This window comes from Amblyraja radiata, chromosome 16 (assembly GCF_010909765.2).
Source record: "Amblyraja radiata isolate CabotCenter1 chromosome 16, sAmbRad1.1.pri, whole genome shotgun sequence".
Classification (NCBI taxonomy): Eukaryota; Metazoa; Chordata; class Chondrichthyes; order Rajiformes; family Rajidae; genus Amblyraja; species Amblyraja radiata.
The window spans coordinates 1185908-1205055 of record NC_045971.1 but is presented as its reverse complement, the minus strand read 5'-3'; the positions used below and the strand labels follow the sequence as shown (position 1 = coordinate 1205055).

General features: G+C 49.7%; 1 protein-coding gene across 1 annotated transcript in view; it reads left to right on the top strand.

The window, feature by feature from the left end:
* The first annotated feature begins 16689 nt into the window (after positions 1-16689).
* Positions 16690-19148, top strand: part of LOC116981716 (AH receptor-interacting protein-like) — a 30615-nt gene continuing 28156 nt past the window's right edge. Inside the window, exons 1-2 of the mRNA XM_033034771.1 lie at positions 16690-16820; positions 18559-18774. Coding sequence (XP_032890662.1) covers positions 16737-16820; positions 18559-18774 — 300 coding nt within the window. The 5' untranslated portion in view covers positions 16690-16736. The remainder of the gene's footprint in view (positions 16821-18558; positions 18775-19148) is intronic.

The window sequence follows — 19148 nt, the reverse complement described above, 5'->3', positions numbered from 1 at the left end:
GTCGCGAAAGTTTGAAAAATAAAAATCAGCCATTCGCGGCCATTTCCATACATCAGAGGTTAAAGATATCTTTGAATACCTCTACCAGCTGATCCGTACAGGTTCAGAGGACGCAGCCGGGGACTCCATCCGGACTAGTTGCTTTCTGTGAATGCACTCAAAGGCAGGCTGATCTTGCGTCTACAATATTAACAGTTTGTACAGGCACAACTTAACTCCCGAAATAACATCCTCCGGAAGCTGACCAACTCCAAATGGGGAGCCACAGCACACACATTAAGATCTACTGCTCTGGACCTGTGCTACTCCTCTGCGGAGTATGCGTGTCCTGTTTGGGAGAGATCATCCCATGCCAAGAAATTAGACCCAGCGTTGAATAACACCTGCCGCTCAATCACTGGCTGCTTGAAGCCCACCAACATAAACAACCTGCACCTCCTCGCTGGCATTGCCCCTGCTGATGTGAGACGGGAAGTCGCCAGCCGAGTAGAGATGACCAAGGCCACCAGTGATGAACGCCACCTCCTCTATGGACGTGTACCCCCGGCCCAACGGCTGAAGTCCAGGAGAAGCTTTCTCAGCCATGTCCAGCCCCTAATGCATCACGGGAAGAAACCAGACTCCAACTATGGACAAAAAGGCTTGAGGACGACCCCCCTCCTACTGACATGGGTATCCCTCCTTCTGAAGCCCTCCCTCCGGGCTCAGAAGCACCATGGGTCCAGTGGAAGACGCTCAACCGCCTGAGAACAGGAACAGGGCGATCAAAAGCTGCCATGGCCAGATGGGGCTATGAAACTGGCCAAACCACCTGTGAATGTGGAGAAGAGGACCATACAATGCAGCACTGCCTTGTCTGCCCCCTACTACCCAACCAGTGCAGCTCAAAGGATCTTGCAGTGTTCAACAAAAACGCAAAGGACTGTGTAAAGGAATGGGAAACTGTCATATAGTCAACCAGCTTCAAAGACTCGAAAAGAAGAAGAAGGCACAACTGAGACTGGCAGGGTGTGTGGCTTTCCTCCACCGACCTTTTGTTCAAAGGCAGAACATGCTTGAGGGGCAATTAACTTGCTCCAAACTATTATTTCTTATGTTCTTAAGGTCTCAAGATCAAACTTAGTAAACCGACACACATCTTGAATTAATAGTAAACAAGTGCAATCCTTTTCTGTCAGAGAATTCGACAAACAATTGATTCTGCATGTGCAATCTGGATAAATTAAGGAACAATATAAAAGTTAGTCTAATCCACAAAGGTGGGTTACATTTGCAACACTGAAGAAATTTAATGTAAATTTAGCAAGCCACACTAACTGCAAACAAACATAAAAGAGTCTGAAGAAGGGTCTCGACCCGAAACATCACCATTCCTATCCAGTGATGCTGTCTATCCCGCTGAGTTACTCCAGCATTTTGTGTCTATCTTCGGTTTAAACCAGCAACTGCAGTTACTTCCTGCAACATAACAGTAGTCCATCCAGATATGCAGAACCTGCATTGAATAGTTTATTATTATTATTGTTAAAAAAATACAATTGTACGCCCATTCTCTCCGCAATGTTCTCCTGGGCACATTGGAGAAAAGGTGGTCTGCTGTACTCTTCAGTCGTCAGTGCTCCCCGTCCCCACAATATGAAGCTGACACAGCACGTCTCAGTCAACAGCACTGACAAATGCAACCAAGTAGTGCAACAGCGGAAATTGGAGGAACAGCACCTCATATTCCGTCTGGGGACCTTGCGTCCTTATGGCATTAACATTGAATTCTCCCAATTTGGCTAGCCCGTGCTGTCTCCTCCCCTTCCTTTACCCTCTAGCTGTCTCCTCCCACCCTCCCATCCGCCCGCCCTCGGGCTCCTCCTCCTCCTCCCCTTTTCCTTCTTTCTTTCCCCACCCCCCATCAGTCTGAAGAAGGGTTTCGGCCCGAAACGTCGCCTATTTCCTTCGCTCCATAGATGCTGCTGCACACGCTGAGTTTCCCCAGCAATTTTGTGTACCTTTGTCTCCACTACAGTCTTGCAGGATTCAGATTTCCCCAGCTGCCCTGCTCAGCAGGCTATGTCAATTCAGTACCAAGGAGGAAAACAACTTAGCTTTCACAATTTAAAATGTCACAAATTAAGTGTCCCAAGTGCTTTGCATCAAATGAAATAGTCACCTTGGTGATTTAGGAAATGTGGCAATCAATTCATTACATGAACCTCCCGCAAGTGGCTGTTTTGATGGTGTTAATTTGGGGATAAATATTGGCGAGCACTCCAGGGAGCAGGCGCATGAATTCTTCCACTAATAGTGTTTTGTAATATCCATCCTCGGAGGCAGGCAGACCTGCACTTTGATGAGTCAATCACTAGAAATGCATGCAGCATTGTGATGCTAAATCCTACCTAAATCCTTACCTTTTATATTCTCTAGTCAGCAGTTCTATGGAGATCAGCCTAGGGCTGGTGCACACGAGGAAATATCCTACTCCTCTTTTTGGAGTAAATGTTGGAGTAACTCAGCGGGCTCGTCAGCATCTCTGGAGAGAAGGAATGGGTCGAGACCCTTCTTCAGATACTTGTTCTTCAATCATTTAAAAGCCTCAATGTGCTTTGTAAAATATTTATATCTTCAGAATTAGCATAAGCAAACACAATATGATCAATTCACCTGCAAATGAGGTGCAGCTGTACACATGCAACACTGAAGTAATGAGGTGGGTCAGCAAGTCAGAGAAAACTGCAAAATCTATTTTAGGACATCATTGAACAATTATGCCAAATTTACACTGACCATTGAAAAACTGATTCTTAAAAAGTGAGCTAGGATATTACAGAATTGATAAAGATATGGGGAAAAGGGGGAAAAAAGTGATGTTACTAGAAATGCAGTGAAATCCATTGAGAAGGGACGTCCATTTTCTGAAAGAATTAAGCCGTCTTGATCTGAAAGCATTCTCAGGAATTTTGACAAGTTTATCTTAATTACATCTTAGAAGTGTGAAGGAATTCTCTCCACTTTCCTGTTTGAGTGTAGGTCCAACAACACACAAGTACATTAACTGAGCTGAGAAGTAGTAGTTTGCCTGCTTGGCATCCATCTAATACCCTCAGTACAGTCACACCACAACTGGCACATGGCAGCTGCTGTGCACACCGTTTGTGGAGAAATTTGTAGCAATAACTTGTGCTACCTCAAAAGATGTCTACCAAGTGGAAAGACAGCAGGCAACCGAGAACTCAACTATCTGCAGAGTCTTCTTCAACTACTATGTAATCACTTCACACTGAAAGTCTAAAAATCAATTGTGCGATACTTTCACAAAATAATATTTCAAGGCTCATCACCATCTTTTGAAGGGCTACAAATGCTCGCCTTGCCACCAAAAATCACATTCTATGAAAAGATTGAATGTAAGATCAACTCTCACCTGTAGGAATGCTAAAATATAATCCATTGATGGCTGAAAAATAGTTCAAAAGGTAATGCAGAAGAAACTCTTTCTGAAGACAGTAAGAATGTGGAGTGCAGATATACAGGGTGCACTCGTGGGAAAAAAGTACTGATTAATGGGGGTAAGATGTAATGCTGAGGCTGTAAAAAGCACTGGTCAGGCTGCATTTGGAGTACTGTGAGCAAATTTGGGCCCCATATATGAGGAAGGTTGTGCTGACTCTGGAGAGGGTCCAGAGGAGGTTTACAAGAATGATTCCAGGAATGGGTGGGTTAGTATATGATGAGCGTTTGACCGCAATAGGGCTCCACTCGTTGGAGTTCAGAAGGTTGAGGGGGGACCTCATTGAAACTTACAGAATAATGAAAGGCATGTGGAAAGAATGTTGCCACTGGTGGGAGAGTCTAGGACCAGAGGTCAGAGCCTCAGAAGTAAAGGGCTCTCTTTTGGAAAGGAGGTGAAGAGGAACTTCTTTAGTCAGAGGGTAGTTAATCTGTGGAACTCATTGCCACAGAGGGCTGTGGAGGCCAAGTCAGAAAATATATTTAAGGCAGAGATAGACAAATTATTGATTAGAATGGGTGTCCAGGGTTATGGGGAAAAGGCAGGAAAATGGGATTACCTGGCAGATTGAATGGCGGAGTAGACTCGATGGACCAAATGGCCTAATTCTACTCCTATAACTCGTGAACGTGGGAGAATGGGGAAAAATACATGAAAATTTCTAAAATCGCACAAGCATTTTAACATTCCAGCGATGATCTTCCAAGGTTAAATGCCATTGCATAACCATAAACAATCTTCAATTCCCAGAGACTCAAAAGCAATCCTGAAGAATTACCAACATTATTCCCAATGGGGATGAATCAGTAATTTGGCACTCCAAATATTAGACTGAGAAACGCTCATTTAATCCACATCTAAAATGTATTCCACAGAGGCCAAATACTCAATGGAATATTTAATCTCCTGAGAACTTCCATTTTCTTTAAATACTATTTTATTTCAGTACAAGTGTGCATAAAGTGAATCATCAATTGATTATGGGCGGCACGTTGGCTCAGCGATAGAGTTTAACCCGTACAGTGTCAGAGACCTGGGTTTGATCCTGACTATGAGTGCTGTCTGTAGAGTTTGTTCATTTTCCATGTGACCCGGGTTTTCCCCCTTTTTTTAACTTGTCCAAACCCTTAACAATCTTATATGTTTCAATAAGATTCCCTCTCATCCTTCTAAACTCCAGAGTGTACAAGCCCAGCCACGCCATTCTCTCAGCATGACAGTCCCGCCATCCCGAGAATTAACCTTGTAAACCTATGCTGCACTCCCTCAATCGCAAGCATGTCCTTCCTCATATTAGGGGACCAAAATTGCACACAATACTCCAGGTGTGGTCTCACTAGGGCTCTGTACAACTGCAGAAGGACCTCTTTGCTCCGATATTCGATTCCTCTTGATATAAAGGCCAACATGCCAGTCACTTTCTTCACTGCCTGCTGTACCTGCATGCTTACTTTCATAGACTGATGTACAAGGAACCCCAGATCCCGTTGTACTTCCCCTTTTCCCAACTTGACGCCATTTAGATAGTGCTGGAATAGGTGCAGGAGTACTAGTTGCCTCATGGCAACATCCTTGTAAAAATCTTCTCAAGAGCATTCTCTTTCTACCTCTGTTATTTAATGCAGAATAAGAACATATTGACTGGATGATATTTTCTGTAATTTCAGATGTCGACAGTGTGTCCAGAATACTCGCTGACATGATCTCCTACACTGAACTGTAGAGTATTTGTCAAATAACTGCCATCTTATGTACATTGCTTGAAATTGTGATTTGTTAGCTGCACAAAACAACGCAAATGGCGATTTATTTATTATTGTATCTACGTTGGACGTTTTGCTCTTTGGTGAAGCAGGGGTGGGGCTATCATTGTGTTACATACGTTGAACTGTACATCACTTTCACTGGTTAGCTGATATGCTGAACACTGCAACCCTATATATCTCGCGCACAGAATAATGTGAATTATGTGAACTATGCATGTCAGAAATAAAGTGTTAACCATGTTAATGGATTTCTATTATGAATTATTTAAAATTGAGTGGGTTGGTGCAATATGCTGCTAATGTGTCGTTATCAGTTATTCAGTGTTAAAAAGAGAAATAAATCAAAATAAAAGCAAAAAGCTGAGATACCAGAGTGAAGTTGCGGGGAGGTTTACAATGTTTTTTTATTTAATGTTGTCCCTTGTTTAAATAAAGTTCATAATTTGATATAAAAATCGGAAGAAATGTAAATGTGTGTGTTATATTATTATATACATCTTTACCACATTCATGTATGTGTGTTCTTTCCAGCACAATCTAATCAGTTGTATGCTCGCTGAATAAAACCATCCTTAAGTTATACATAATTTGTAAATCTGGCTCAAAACAAATTCAATTTTGTGAAATACTTAATTTAGATAACCCCACCATTACAGACTGATCTCATTCTACTCTCTGGCTATTGGGAAGACCAGACCCATTTTATTGTTGAGAAACAACTCCATAGACACAAAAACATTAAGTAACATTCCAGGGCGATAGGAACTGGAATCTTCATATTGCTATTATTTTCCCAAATACTGCAGTTGTGAACAGTGTGATTAGTAATACAAACATCAACTCAAACACAGCATACGAGCCATTTAAAAATAAATGATTTAAAAACTATCAAAAATTACCAGAGTCAAATTTTATGAACATTTTATTCTTTAACAAGAATTAACAAGACGGCATCCCCAGGCGCGTCCTCAGGGCTTGTGCTGCGCAGCTGACAGACGTCTGGACTGACATCTTCAACCTGTCACTTGCCCAAGCAGTTGTCCCCACATGCCTTAAAACCACCTCCATCGTGCCAGTGCCAAAACACTCCACTGCGGCAAGCCTCAACGATTTCCGCCTAGTTGCACTTACTCCCATCATCACCAAGTGCTTCGAGAGGCTGGTCCTGGCACACCACAAAGGCTGCCTACCTTACACACTCGACCCCTATCAGTTTGCCTACCGCAAGAACAGGAGTACGGAGGATGCCATCTCAACGGCACTTCACTCTGCCCTCTCCCACCTCGACAACAGAGACACTTACGTAAGAATGCTGTTCATCGATTACAGCTCAGCAGTCAACACCATTATACCCTCTAAACTGATCACCAAACTCGGTAACTTGGGCATCGACCCCTCCCTCTGCAACTGGATACTGGACTTTCTAACCAACAGACCCCAGTCTGTTAGGTTAGGCAAGCACACCTTTTCAACCCTCACCCTGAACACCGGCGTTCCACAGGGCTGTGTGCTGAGCCCCCTCCTCTACTCCCTCTTCACATACGACTGCACACCTGTACATGGTACTAACACCATCATGAAGTATGCAGATGATACAACGGTGATTGGCCTCATCAGCAACAACGATGAGTCGGCCTATAGGGAGGAGGTCCAGCTCCTAGCAGCATGGTGCGTTGACAACAACCTGGCCCTTAACTCCAAGAAGACCAAGGAGCTCATTGTAGACTTAAGGAAGTCTAGGGGCGGCACGCACACCCCCATCCACATTAACGGGACGGAGGTGGAACGTGTTTCCAGCTTCAGGTTTCTGGGGGTCAACATCTCTGATGACCTCACTTGGACCCACAATACCTCAACTCTGGTCAAGAAGGCTCACCAGCGTCTCTTCTTCCTGAGGAGACTGAAGAAGATCCATCTGTCTCCTCAGATTCTGGTGAACTTCTACCGCTGCACCATCGAGAGCATCCTTACCAACTATATCACAGTGTGGTATTGCAACTGCTCTGCCTCTGACCGAAAAGCACTGCAGAGGGTGGTGAAAATTGCCCAACGCATCACCGGTTCCTCACTCCCCTCCATTGAGTCTGTCCAAAGCAAGCGTTGTCTGCGAAGGGCGCTCAGCATCGTCAAGGACTGCTCTCACCCCAACCACAGACTGGGAGGCGCTACAGGTCTTTCCGTTGCCGAACCAGCAGGTCCAGGAACAGCTTCTTCCCTGCACCTGTTACACTACTCAACACTGTACCTCGGTGATTGCCAATCACCCCCCCCCCCCGGACACTCCACCCATCAGGAAAAAAATAATTGCACTACTATGACTGTATGCATGTAAATACATTTATTTATTGCTCATATTTTATGTCGCTCTTCTAGGGAGATGCAAACTGCATTTCGTTGTCTCTGTACTGTACACTGCACAATGACAATAAAGTTTGAATCTGAATCTGAATCTGAATTAACAGAATTATGAAGGAACAGAATTATGAACTAACCCTATATCACACACATAAACTGTTCCCCCGCAACGTTGATTACACTGCGAGTCAGGTCGGTTCTGGTTACTGAAATGGACAACAAAAGGCCCAGGTTCCGCTCCATTGCTACTACGCGTCAGCCCATTGCATTTCGCAGGAGTGGCCTATCTTGCTCCACTATAGGATCTTTGGTTGGGATTACCTGAAATTAGAGAATTCAATGTTCATACCGCTGGGTTGCAAACTGCCCAAGCGAAATATGAGGTGCTGCTCCTCCAATTTGCGGTGGGCCTCACTCTGGCCATGGAGGAGGCCCAGGACAGAAAGGTAGGATTCAGAATGGGAGGGGGAGTTGAAGTGCTGAGCCACCGGGAGATCAGGTTGGTTAAAGCGGGCCGAGCGGAGGTGTTTGGTGTGAGTGTGTGTGTGTGTGAGAGAAAGTGTGTGTGTGAGAGAGAGCAAGAGAGAGAGGATGTGTGTGAGAGAGGGAGAGTGTGAGATAGGGAGCGAGAGAGGGAGTGTGAGAGCGAGAGGGAGTGTGAGAGAGAGGGAGAGAGAGAGGGAGTGTGAGAGAGGGGGGGGCACGGGAGGGAGTGTGTGTGCATGTGAGAGGGAGCGAGAGAGGGTGTGTGTGAGATAGAGCGAGAGAGGGTGTGTGTGTGAGAGAGGGAGAGAGAGAGGGAGTGTGAGAGAGAGAGAGAGAGAGAGAGAGAGAGAGAGGGAGTGTGAGAGAGAGAGGGAGTGTGAGAGAGAGGAGTGGGGCACGAGAGGGTGAAGTGGAGAGAATTTGTGTACGAGTGGGGGGAAAGTGTGGGGAGAGGGGAGAGAGAGGAATGTATATGTGCAGCTTTAAGGGACATTGGTCAGGTAGCATTTAGAATATTGCATACAGTTCTGGTCATTCCATTACAGGACTGATGTGGAGGCTTTGGAGAAGGTGCAGAGATGGTTAACCAGAATGGATTAAAAACAAGGAACTGCAGATGCTGGTTTACAAAAAAGGACACAAAATGTTGGAGTAACTCAGCGGGACAGGCAGCATCACAGGAGAGAAGGAATAGGTGATTGAAGAAATAACCCTAAACGTTACCCATTCCTTCCAGCAGTTTGTGTCTACCTAAAGAGCGCCTATCTATCCACGTGGCAGTGTGCCAGCAGGCTGGAGGAGCAGGCAAAGGCCTTGCCACAGAGTGGGCAGGTGAAGGGGAACTGGCCGGTGTGGACTCGCCGGTGCTCCAGCAGGTGGTCAAGGCGGGTGAAGCCCTTACCACAGGACGGGCAGGAGAAGGGACGCTCACCACTGTGGGTATGCCGGTGCTGCCACAGGCTGGACATGCGAATGAAACCCTTGCCACACTCAGCGCACACAAAGGGTCTCTCTCCGGTGTGTATCCACTGGTGCTCCCGCAGCCCGCGTGCGCTCTTGTCACAGTGGGAGCAGCTGCTCGCCGGCGTGGGTCCGCTGGTGCTGCCGCAACCCCCGCGAGCTGTCAAACTCCTCACCGCAGTACGGGCAATCGTAGGGCTGGCCACTGGTGTGCACGTGCTGGTGAGACAGGGCTTGGAAGGCCATGGCAAAATGCTCTCCACACCGGGTTGGGGACGGGACGGTCGCCGGTGTGCACCCACTGGTGGGACAGCAGCTTGGAGGAGCAGGTGAAGTCCTTGCCGCACTGGGCGCAGGTGAAGGGGCGCTCGCCGGTGTGGGTGCCCTGGTGGGACAGCAGTTGACTAGACTGGGTGAAGCCCTTGCCGCACTGTGCACAGGTGAAGGGGCGCTCGCCGTTGTGGGTGCGCTGGTGGGACAGCAGGTTGCTGGACTGGGTGAAGCCCTTGCCGCACTGGGCACAGGTGTAGGGGCGCTCGCCGGTGTGGGTGCGCTGGTGCACCAGCAGGTGACTAGACTGGGTGAAGCCCTTGCCGCACTGGGCGCAGGTGTAGGGACGCTCGCTGGTGTGGGTGCGCTGGTGGGACAGCAGCTTGGAGGAGCAGGTGAAGCCCTTGCCGCACTGAGTGCAGGTGAAGGGGCGCTCGCCGGTGTTGATGCGCTGGTGGGACAGCAGGTTGCTGGAGGAGGTGAAGCCCTTGCCGCACTGGGCGCAGGTGAAGGGGCGCTCGCCGGTGTGGGTGCGCTGGTGCTTCATCAGGCTGCTGGAATGGGTGAAGGCCTTGCCGCACTGGGTGCAGGTGTAGGGCCGCTCCCCGGTGTGGGTGCGCTGGTGTTGCAGCAGGGTGCTGGAATGGGTGAAGCCCATGCCGCACTGGGCACAGGTGTAGGGCTGCTCCCCGGTGTGGATGTACCGGTGCTGCTTTAGCTCTGGCGACGACTTGAAGCCTTTGCCGCAGTCGGAGCAGGTGAAGGGCCGCTCACTGCTGTGCACCCTCTGGTGGCTCCTCAGCCCCGACAACTGGGCAAAGCTCTTGCTGCAGGTAGAGCAGCCATAGGGCTTCTCGCCCGTGTGCACCTGCCGGTGGGTCTTCAGGACAATCGCCGTCTTGAAGCTCTTGCCGCACTCAGAGTAGTCAAAGGGGCGTTCTCCCGTGTGCACCCGCCATGGATCTCCAGATCGCTCGGGCCCTGCCAGACCTTGCCACACTCATAACGCTTCTCCTTGTTGTGCCCCATCATGTGGTCCTACATCGAAGCTCAGCCCCTCGAAGCTCAGCCCACACACCGAGCAGTTGGGGGGGGGGGGGGGGGGGGGGGCTCACCGGCACCCTCAATGGCTCCATCCATCTTCCCATCAACTCTGACCAGCTTCCCTGTCCCTGCTGAAGAAAAGCATCCCCACAGCATGATGCTGCCACCACCATGTTTTACAGTGGGGATGGTGTGTTCAGGGTGATGTGCAGTGTTAGTTTTCCGCCACACATAGCGTTTTGCATTTAGGCCAAAAACTTCAATTTTGGTCTCATCTGACCAGAGCACCTTCCTCCACATGTTTGCTGTGTCGTCCACATGGCTTGTGGCAAACTGCAAACGGGACTTCTTATAGCTTATTTTCAACAATGGCTTTCTTCTTGCCACTCTTCCATAAAGGCCCGATTTGTGGAGTGCATGACTAATAGTTGTCCTATGGACAGATTCTCCCACCTGAGCTGTGGATCTCTGCAGCTCCTCCAGAGTTACCATGGGCCTCTTGGCTGCTTCTCTGATCAATGCTCTCCTTGCCCGGCCTGTCAGTTTAGGTGGACGGCCATGTCTTGGTAGGTTTGCAGTTGTGCCATACTCTTTCCATTTTCGGAGGATGGATTGAACAGTGCTCCGTGAGATGTTCAAAGCTTGGGATATTTTTTTATAACCTAACCCTGCTTTAAACTTCTCCACAACTTTATCCCTGACCTGTCTGGTGTGTTCCTTGGGCTTCATGATGCTGTTTGTTCACTAATGTTCTCTAACAAACCTCTGAGGTCTTCACAGAACAGCTGTATTTATACTGAGATTAGATTACACACAAGTGGACTCTATTTACTAATTAGGTGACTTCTGAAGGCAATTGGTTGCACTGGATTTTATTTAGGGGTATCAGAGTAAAGGGGGCTGAATACTTTTGCATGCCACATTTTTCAGTTTTTTATTTGTAAAAAAATTTGAAAACCATGTATCATTTTCCTTCCACTTCACCATTATGCGCCACTTTGTGTTGGTCTATCACATAAAATCCCAATAAAATACATTTACGTTTGTGGTTGAAACGTGACAAAATGTGGAAAAGTCCAAGGGGTATGAATACTTTTGCAAGCCACTGTGTATACATTAAACAGTGTCGGGCTCAGATTGCAGCCTTGCCGGACACCTCTTCTCTGGGCGATCAGTGCGTTTGTCCCCAATTTTAACGCCACATTTATTGTTCAGATACATTGATTTGATAAGGTCATATACCTTTCCTCCTATACCACAGCCGAGGAGTTTGTAATATAGCCCTTCATGCCAAGTAGAGTCAAATGCTTTCTCGAAGTCAATAAAACAGGCGAATATTTTCCCATTTTTCGTTTGGTGTACATGTTTTTCAATGAGGGTGTGGAGGGTATAAATGTGGTCAGTGGTACGGTGTTTTGGGAGGAACTCGATTTGGTTTTTACTGAGAATGTTGTGTTTGTTAAGGAAATCCTGCATTCTGTTATTTATGATACTGCAGAATAACTTCCCTAGGCAGCTACTGACACAGATGCCACGATAATTATTTGGGTCTAATTTGTTTCCACTCTTATAAATGGGTGAAATAAGCCCTTGGCACCAAATATCAGGGAAATAACCTGATCATAGTATGATGTTGAACAGCCTAAGCACTATGTCCTGCATCTCTGGAGTGCTGTACTTGAGCATTTCATTTTTGATGCTGTCTGGACCACAGGCTTTCTTTGAGTGGAGAGATTTTATTTTTATGGTCAGCTCTTCCAAAGTAATTGGGGAATCAATACAATACAATACAATATTTATTGTCATTTGAGCCTCAGTGAGGCTCAAACGAAACTCCGTTTCCACAGCCATACAAACAAAGACAATTTCCTACAGACATACACACAATTTAATTCACACAAACATCCATCACAGTGGACCCACTGTGATGGAAGGCAAAGTCTTTTCTCTCCCCTGTTCTCCATGTCTCTCCCGATGTCCAAGCCCCAGGCGGGCGATGATAAGTCCCACGGCCATTTTAGGCCGTGCCGGGCGATTTACGGCCCCGCTCCCGGTCTAAAAGTCACAATGTTGGAGCCCCCGGCGGGCGCTGTAATGTCCCACGGCCATGAAGCCGCGCCGGGCGATGTACGTCCCCGCTCCGGGTCGTTCCAACCCCACGACACGGCTGGAGAAGTCGCGTTGCGGGAGCTCCGGGAAGCGGTCTCCTCAACAGGACCCGCGAGCTCCCGATGTCCCAGTCCACCGGACCTGCGGCTGCGTTGCTGGAGCCTCCGAGCCCCAGGAGTCGAGTCGCAGCAGCGAGTCACCGCCGCTCCCCACACACCGAGGCCGGCCAGCCCCACGATGGTGAGTAGTCCGCCGCTCCGCAGTCTCCCGAGCCCGCGGGTCGTTCAGGTTGGAGGCCGCTCCACGGTGCTAGGCCCCAACGACAACGGAGACCCGACAGGGAAAAGGTCGGGTCTCCTGTACAGGGAAGAGATTTTAAACGGTTTCCCCCTTCCCCCCCCCCCCCCGCCCCCCACATATACACATTTAAAACTAGTATTAAAAAACACCAACACTACATTTAACTAGACACAAAATAAAAAAAAGACAGACAGGCTGTAGGGGCCGCTGCAACGGGTGAGTCGCGCCGCCAAGAGGGTTTTGATAATCTTTAATTACTGTTTCTAGTGTTTGGAGTTTTTCTTTGATATGGGAATAATTTGAGTTTATTTTGTTTATTGGGATGTCCTTATATAGATTTTTGAAGTGTGCTCCCCAGTTATCACCGTCTTGAATTGGTAGTGCTTGTAGTTTTGTTGTGCTCAGGTTATTCCACATATCCCAAAATTGGTTTTGATTTATGGAATTTTCAATTTCTTCAAGTCTCTTGTGAGTGTAGTTTTGTCTTTTGTTCCTAATCGTGTGTTTTTTAGAGTTTCATTATATCTAATACGTAAATCTGGGTTGTTTGGTTGACGGTGTTTTTGGTTCGATATTTTCCTCAGGTCTTTTCTGACACTTTTAGATTAGATTAGATTAGATTAGATTCGTTTATTGTCATTCAGACCTTTCGGTCTGAACGAAATTTCGTTTCCCTGCAGTCATACATATAATTTAAAAAATGACAAAAACACACAATCAACACAAATTTAACATCCACCACAGTGAGTTCACCAAACACCTCCTCACTGTGGTGGAAGGCAAAATCTTAAAGTCTCTGTCTCTTCCCCCTTTGTTCTCTCTCTGCGCCGAGGCGATCCAGGCTCCAGATGTTGTAACCCCACCGGGTGATGGTAAATCCCGTGGCTCAACCATGCTCCGCAAACGGGCCGGTTCAAACTCCGCGGGTGGTCGCTGCCGCCGCCACAGCTCCGAGGCCGAGTCGGGTCTCCGCTGCTGCCGCCGCCACGGTTCCGGGGCCGAGTCGGGTCTCCGTTGCCGCTGTCGCTACCGCTGCTGCCGCCGCCACAGCTCCAGGGCCGAGTCGGGTCTCCTCTGCTGCCGCCGCCACAGCTCCGGGGCCGAGTCGGATCTCCGCTACCGCTGTCGCTACCGCTGCTGCTGCCGCCACAGTTCTGGGACCGAGTCGGGTCTCCGCTGCCGCCGCCACAGCTCCGGGGCCAAGTCGGGTCTCCGCTGCCGCTGCTACAGCTCCGGGGCCACGTCGGGTCTCCGCTGCCGCTGCTACAGCTCCGGGGCCGAGTCGGGTCTCCGTTGCCGCTGTCGCTGCTGCTGCCGCCACAGCTCCGGGGCCGAGTCGGGTCTCCGCTGCCGCCGCCACAGCTTCGGGGCCGAGTCGGGTCTCCGCTGCCGCTGCTACAGCTCCGGGGCCGAGTCGGGTCTCCGCTGCTACAGCTCCGGGGCTGAGTCGGGTCTCCGCTGCCGCGGCTGCCGCTGCTACAGCTCCGGGGCTGAGTCGGGTCTCCGCTGCTGCTGCTACAGCTCCGGGGCCGAGTCGGGTCTCCGCTGCCACTGCCGCTGTTACAGCTCCGGGGCCGAGTCGGGTCTCCGCTGCCGCTGCCGCTGTTACAGCTCCGGGGCCGAGTCGGGTCTCCGCTGCCGCTGGTACAGCTCCGGGGCCACGTCGGGTCTCCGCTGCCGCGGCTGCCGCTGCTACAGCTCCGGGGCTGAGTCGGGTCTCCACTGCTGCTGCTACAGCTCCGGGGCCGAGTCGGGTCTCCGCTGCCGCTGCCGCTGTTACAGCTCCGGGGCCGAGTCGGGTCTCCGCTGCCGCTGCCGCTGTTACAGCTCCGGGGCCGAGTCGGGCCGCTGCTACAGCACCGAGGCCGAGTCGGGTCGCCGCTGCCGCCGCCACAGATCCGAGGCCGCCAGCTTCACCTTTAGGCCTCGGCGGAGACGGGGACGGGGAATACGACAGAAAAAAAGTCGCATCCCCCGAAGGAAGAGACCAAAACATGTTTCTCCCACCCCACCCACACACACAACTTAATAAAACAAAATTAACTAAAACATGACAAAGGAACAAAAAGGGAAAAAAAAACAGACGCATCTTTTACACTCATGGTCGAACCATTTTTCGTGGATGTGTTTTTTGATAATTTCTCTCTTCTGTTTCACAAGGTCAGCGTTGATGGCTGCCTTGTGAAAGTAGTCTCATATGGGTTTGTCTTGAATTTCAGTATTTTATTTGTGAGATCGGGTGAGTTCAGGGCCATGATGAATTTATCTCCACTATCTGAAACCCATTTGTAAGTCTGATTTAGTTTATACAGCTTACTGGGTTCCTTTTTTACGTCTTTAGTTTGAACAGGAAATGTTAGATACACATTGATTTGACTATGGTCTGAAAGAGGGGACTGCTGCCTAACAGTGAATGCACTGATAGTGCAGGGGTCTATATCAGTAATTGCGTAGTCTACCACGCTAGGCCCAAGAGCTGAGGAATATGTGAACCTTCCCAGCGAGTCCCCTCTGAGCCTACCATTAACTATGTACAGGCCCAAGGCTCGACAGAGATGCACTACCTCTCTACCACTTTTATTTATTTCACAGTCAAGGTTGTTTCGGTTAATGATAGTTGGTGTGACATACAAGGGGGCTTGACCGAACACATGGTTGTTGCCCTGTGGTCTATGGAATCGGGTTCACATCCGGTCCTTGCATTCAGGTCTACACATAGTAGCACATTTCCCTGGGCTTGGAAATGATTGATTTTCCTGTGGATAGTTTCAAATATATCCTCTTCAAAATATGGCGATTCTGTTGGGGGTATGTAGGTGGCACATAGATATATATCTTTTCCAATTATTCCAATTTTTAATCTAGTTTCAACCATATATGTGATTTCCCCTGTGTTATTGATGTAATGTGACTGTCTAGTTCTTCTTTGTACCACACCAAGACCCCCCCAGTTCTGCCCTTATGTAGTTTTTACTGAGGGCACCATGACCTCATGGTACCCTGAGGGACAGTGAATGAACGTATCCTTTTGATACCATGTTTCTGTTAATATCATTATATCAGGGGGTGGGAGATTGCAACCTTCACGTGGTCCGCCCTGTTTCGACAAATGCAATCAACCCGGTGTGCACAGTCAAATAAGATCAAATAGAACAAGTTGTCCTACAACTTTAGGCTGTGCACGCCATACGCAAGAAGAAGAAGAATTATATCAGTGTCTTCTATAGACTTTAGGAACTCAGGGTTCCCAGTCTTCATCCCAAAGGTTGAAGAGCAGAGACCCTGGATATTCCAGCAGCCTATATGGAATGAACTCATTTATTTTGTGTTTATATTCTCTTCTTTTTTTTCTCTCTCACTGTCTCTTTCTCTCTGTATCTCTCTGTCTCTCTCTCTGTGTCTCTCTCTCTATGTCTCTCTCTGTCTCTCTCTCTCTCTCTCTCTCTCTGTCTCTCGGTCTCTCTGTGTGTGTGTCTCTCTCTCTCTATGTCTCTCTCTGTCGCTCTGTGTCTCTATCTCTGTCTCTCGGTCTCTGTGTGTGTGTCTCTCTCTCTCTCTGTTTCTCTCTGTGTCTCTCTCTGTGTCTCTCTCTGTGTGTCTCTCTATCTCTGTCTCTCACTGTGTCTCTCTCTCTCTCACTGTCTCTCTCTCACTGTCTCTCTCTCACTCTCACTGTCTCACTCTCACTGTGTCTCTCTCTCTCACTCTCACTGTCTCACTCTCACTGTGTCTCTCTCTCTCACTCTCACTGTCTCACTCTCACTGTGTCTCTCTCTCTCACTCTCACTGTCTCTCACTCTCTCTGTGTCTCTCTCTCTCTCACTGTGCTTTAATGAAACACCCGAGTGCGTGAGAATCGCCGCCGGAAACACCCGAGTGCGTGAGCGAGCGTCGCCGGAAACACCCGAGTGCGTGAGTGAGTGAGTGAGCGCCGCCGCGCCAAGATGGCGGACATGGACGGGGTGGTCAAACGCATCATCCACGGCCCCGGCCCCGGCGGGCGGCAGCGCTTCACCCCCGGCACCAAGGTAGCGGGGCGGGGCGGGAACGCTGGGGGAGATAGAGACAGAGACAGAGAGAGAGACAGACAGAGAGAGAGAGAGAGACTCACTGAGGGGAGACGGTGATGGCGGCGGCGAACAAGATGGCGGCGGCTCCGGGCACCAACCGTCGCCAGGTCCCGCCCCCCGACCGCGCTGATTGGACGAGGAGGCGGCGACTGACGGCGGTCCCGGCCAATGGGCGGAGGGTTCGCCTCCCATAGGCTCTGATTGGATGGGGACTGAGTGATGGGCGGACTGATCGTCCAATGGGCGGGCTAGAGATGGGTTGACGGACGGAAGGACCGGCCAATGGGCGGGGGTTGGAGGTTGTCCCGGCCCCCCCGTCGTTGCTGGTTGGATGGAGACGGGAGAGGGGCGGACGGACCATCCAATGAGGAGGGGGGAGGGTCAGAGGGTTGTCCCGACCGCGCTCATTGGAGGAGGATGGGAGACTGAGGGATGGAAGGGCCAATGGGCGGGGGAGTTGGTGGTTATCCCGCCTCTGGACGTGGCTGATTGGATGCAGATGGGTGATGGGCAGCTAGATCATCCAATGGGCGGAGGAGCTGGAGATTGTCCCGCCTCCTGTCGTTGCTCATTGGAGGAGGAGGGAGACGGACAGACCGCCCGGCCAATGGGCGGAGGGTTAGAGGGACATCTGCAGTTGTATAGGGCTCTGGTGAGACCACATCTGGAGTTGTATAGGGCCCTGGTGAGACACATCTGGAGTATTGTGTACAGTTTTGGTCCCCTAATTTGAGGAAGGACATCCTTGTGATTGAGGCAGTGCAGCGTAGGTTCACCAGATCGATCCCTGGGATGGCGGTACTGTCATATGAGGAAAGATTGAAAAGACTAGGCTTGTATTCACTGGAGTTTAGAAGGATGAGCGGGTGGCTCTTATAGAAACATATAAAATTATAAAAGGACTGGACAAGCTAGATGCAGGAAAAATGTTCCCAATGTTGGGTGAGTCCAGAACCAGGGGCCACACACACACAGTCTTAGAATAAAGGGGAGGTCATTTAAGACTGAGGTGAGAAAAAAAACCTTTCCACCCAGAGAGTTGTGTGAATCTGTGGCCATTTGGGACTGAGATGAGGAGAAACTTTTCCACCCAGAGAGTTGTGAGTCTGTGGCCATTTGGGACTGAGATGAGGAGAAACTTTTCCACCCGGAGAGTTGTGTGAATCTGGCCATTTGGGACTGAGATGAGGAGAAACTTTTTCCACACAGAGAGTTGGGAATCTGTGGCCATTTGGGACTGAGATGAGGAGAAACTTTTTCTCCCAGAGAGTTGTGAATCTGTGGCCATTTGGGACTGAGATGAGAAACCTTTCTACCCAGAGAGTTGTGAATTTATGGAATTCCATGCCACAGAGGGCAGTGGAGGCCAAGTCACTGGATGGATTTAAGAGAGAGTTAGATAGAGCTCTAGGAGCTAGTGGAGTCAAGGGATATGGGGAGAAGGCAGGCACGGGTTATTGATTGGGGACGATCAGCCATGATTACAATGAATGGCAGTGCTGGCTCGAAGGGCCGAATGGCCTCCTCCTGCACCTATTGTCTATGTTTTAGCGGGACATCCCGCTCCTGACCGCCCTGGTTGGATGGTCGGGACTGGAACGTCGTCGTCCCCCCCCCCCCTCCCCCGCCACTTCAAGACCCTGCGGTCTGACCACCGAATGACCCCTGCACTAACCTGTGACCTCTCACCCCCCAGGCCACGTTCCACTACAAGACCCTTCGCTGCGACCCCGAGCGGACGGTGATCGACGACAGCCGGACAAACGGCAAACCCATGGAGTTGATCATCGGCAAGAAGTTCAAACTGCCTGTGTGGGAGACAGTGGTCAGCTCCATGTGTGAGGGAGAGGTGGCCGAGTTCACCTGTGATACGCGGGTAGGGAATCCCCCCATACCCCCACATACACCCCCCGTACCCCTATACCCCATACACCCCCACATACACCCCCTACACCCCCCCCCCATACACCCCTACACTAGACCCCTCTATATCCCCCTCTACACCAACCGTGTGGGAGACGGTGGTCAGCTCCATGTGTGAGGGGGAAGTAGCCGAGTTCACCTGTGATACACGGGTACAGAATCCCCCCGTACCCCCACGTACACCCCCCCTGTACCCCTATACCCCATACACCCACATACCTCCGTGCACCCCTATACACCCCATACCCCCTACACTAGACCCCTCTATACACCCCCCTCTACACCACCTGTGTGGGAGACGGTGGTCAGCTCCATGTGTGAGGGGGAAGTGGCCGAATTCGCCTGTGATACACGGGTACAGAA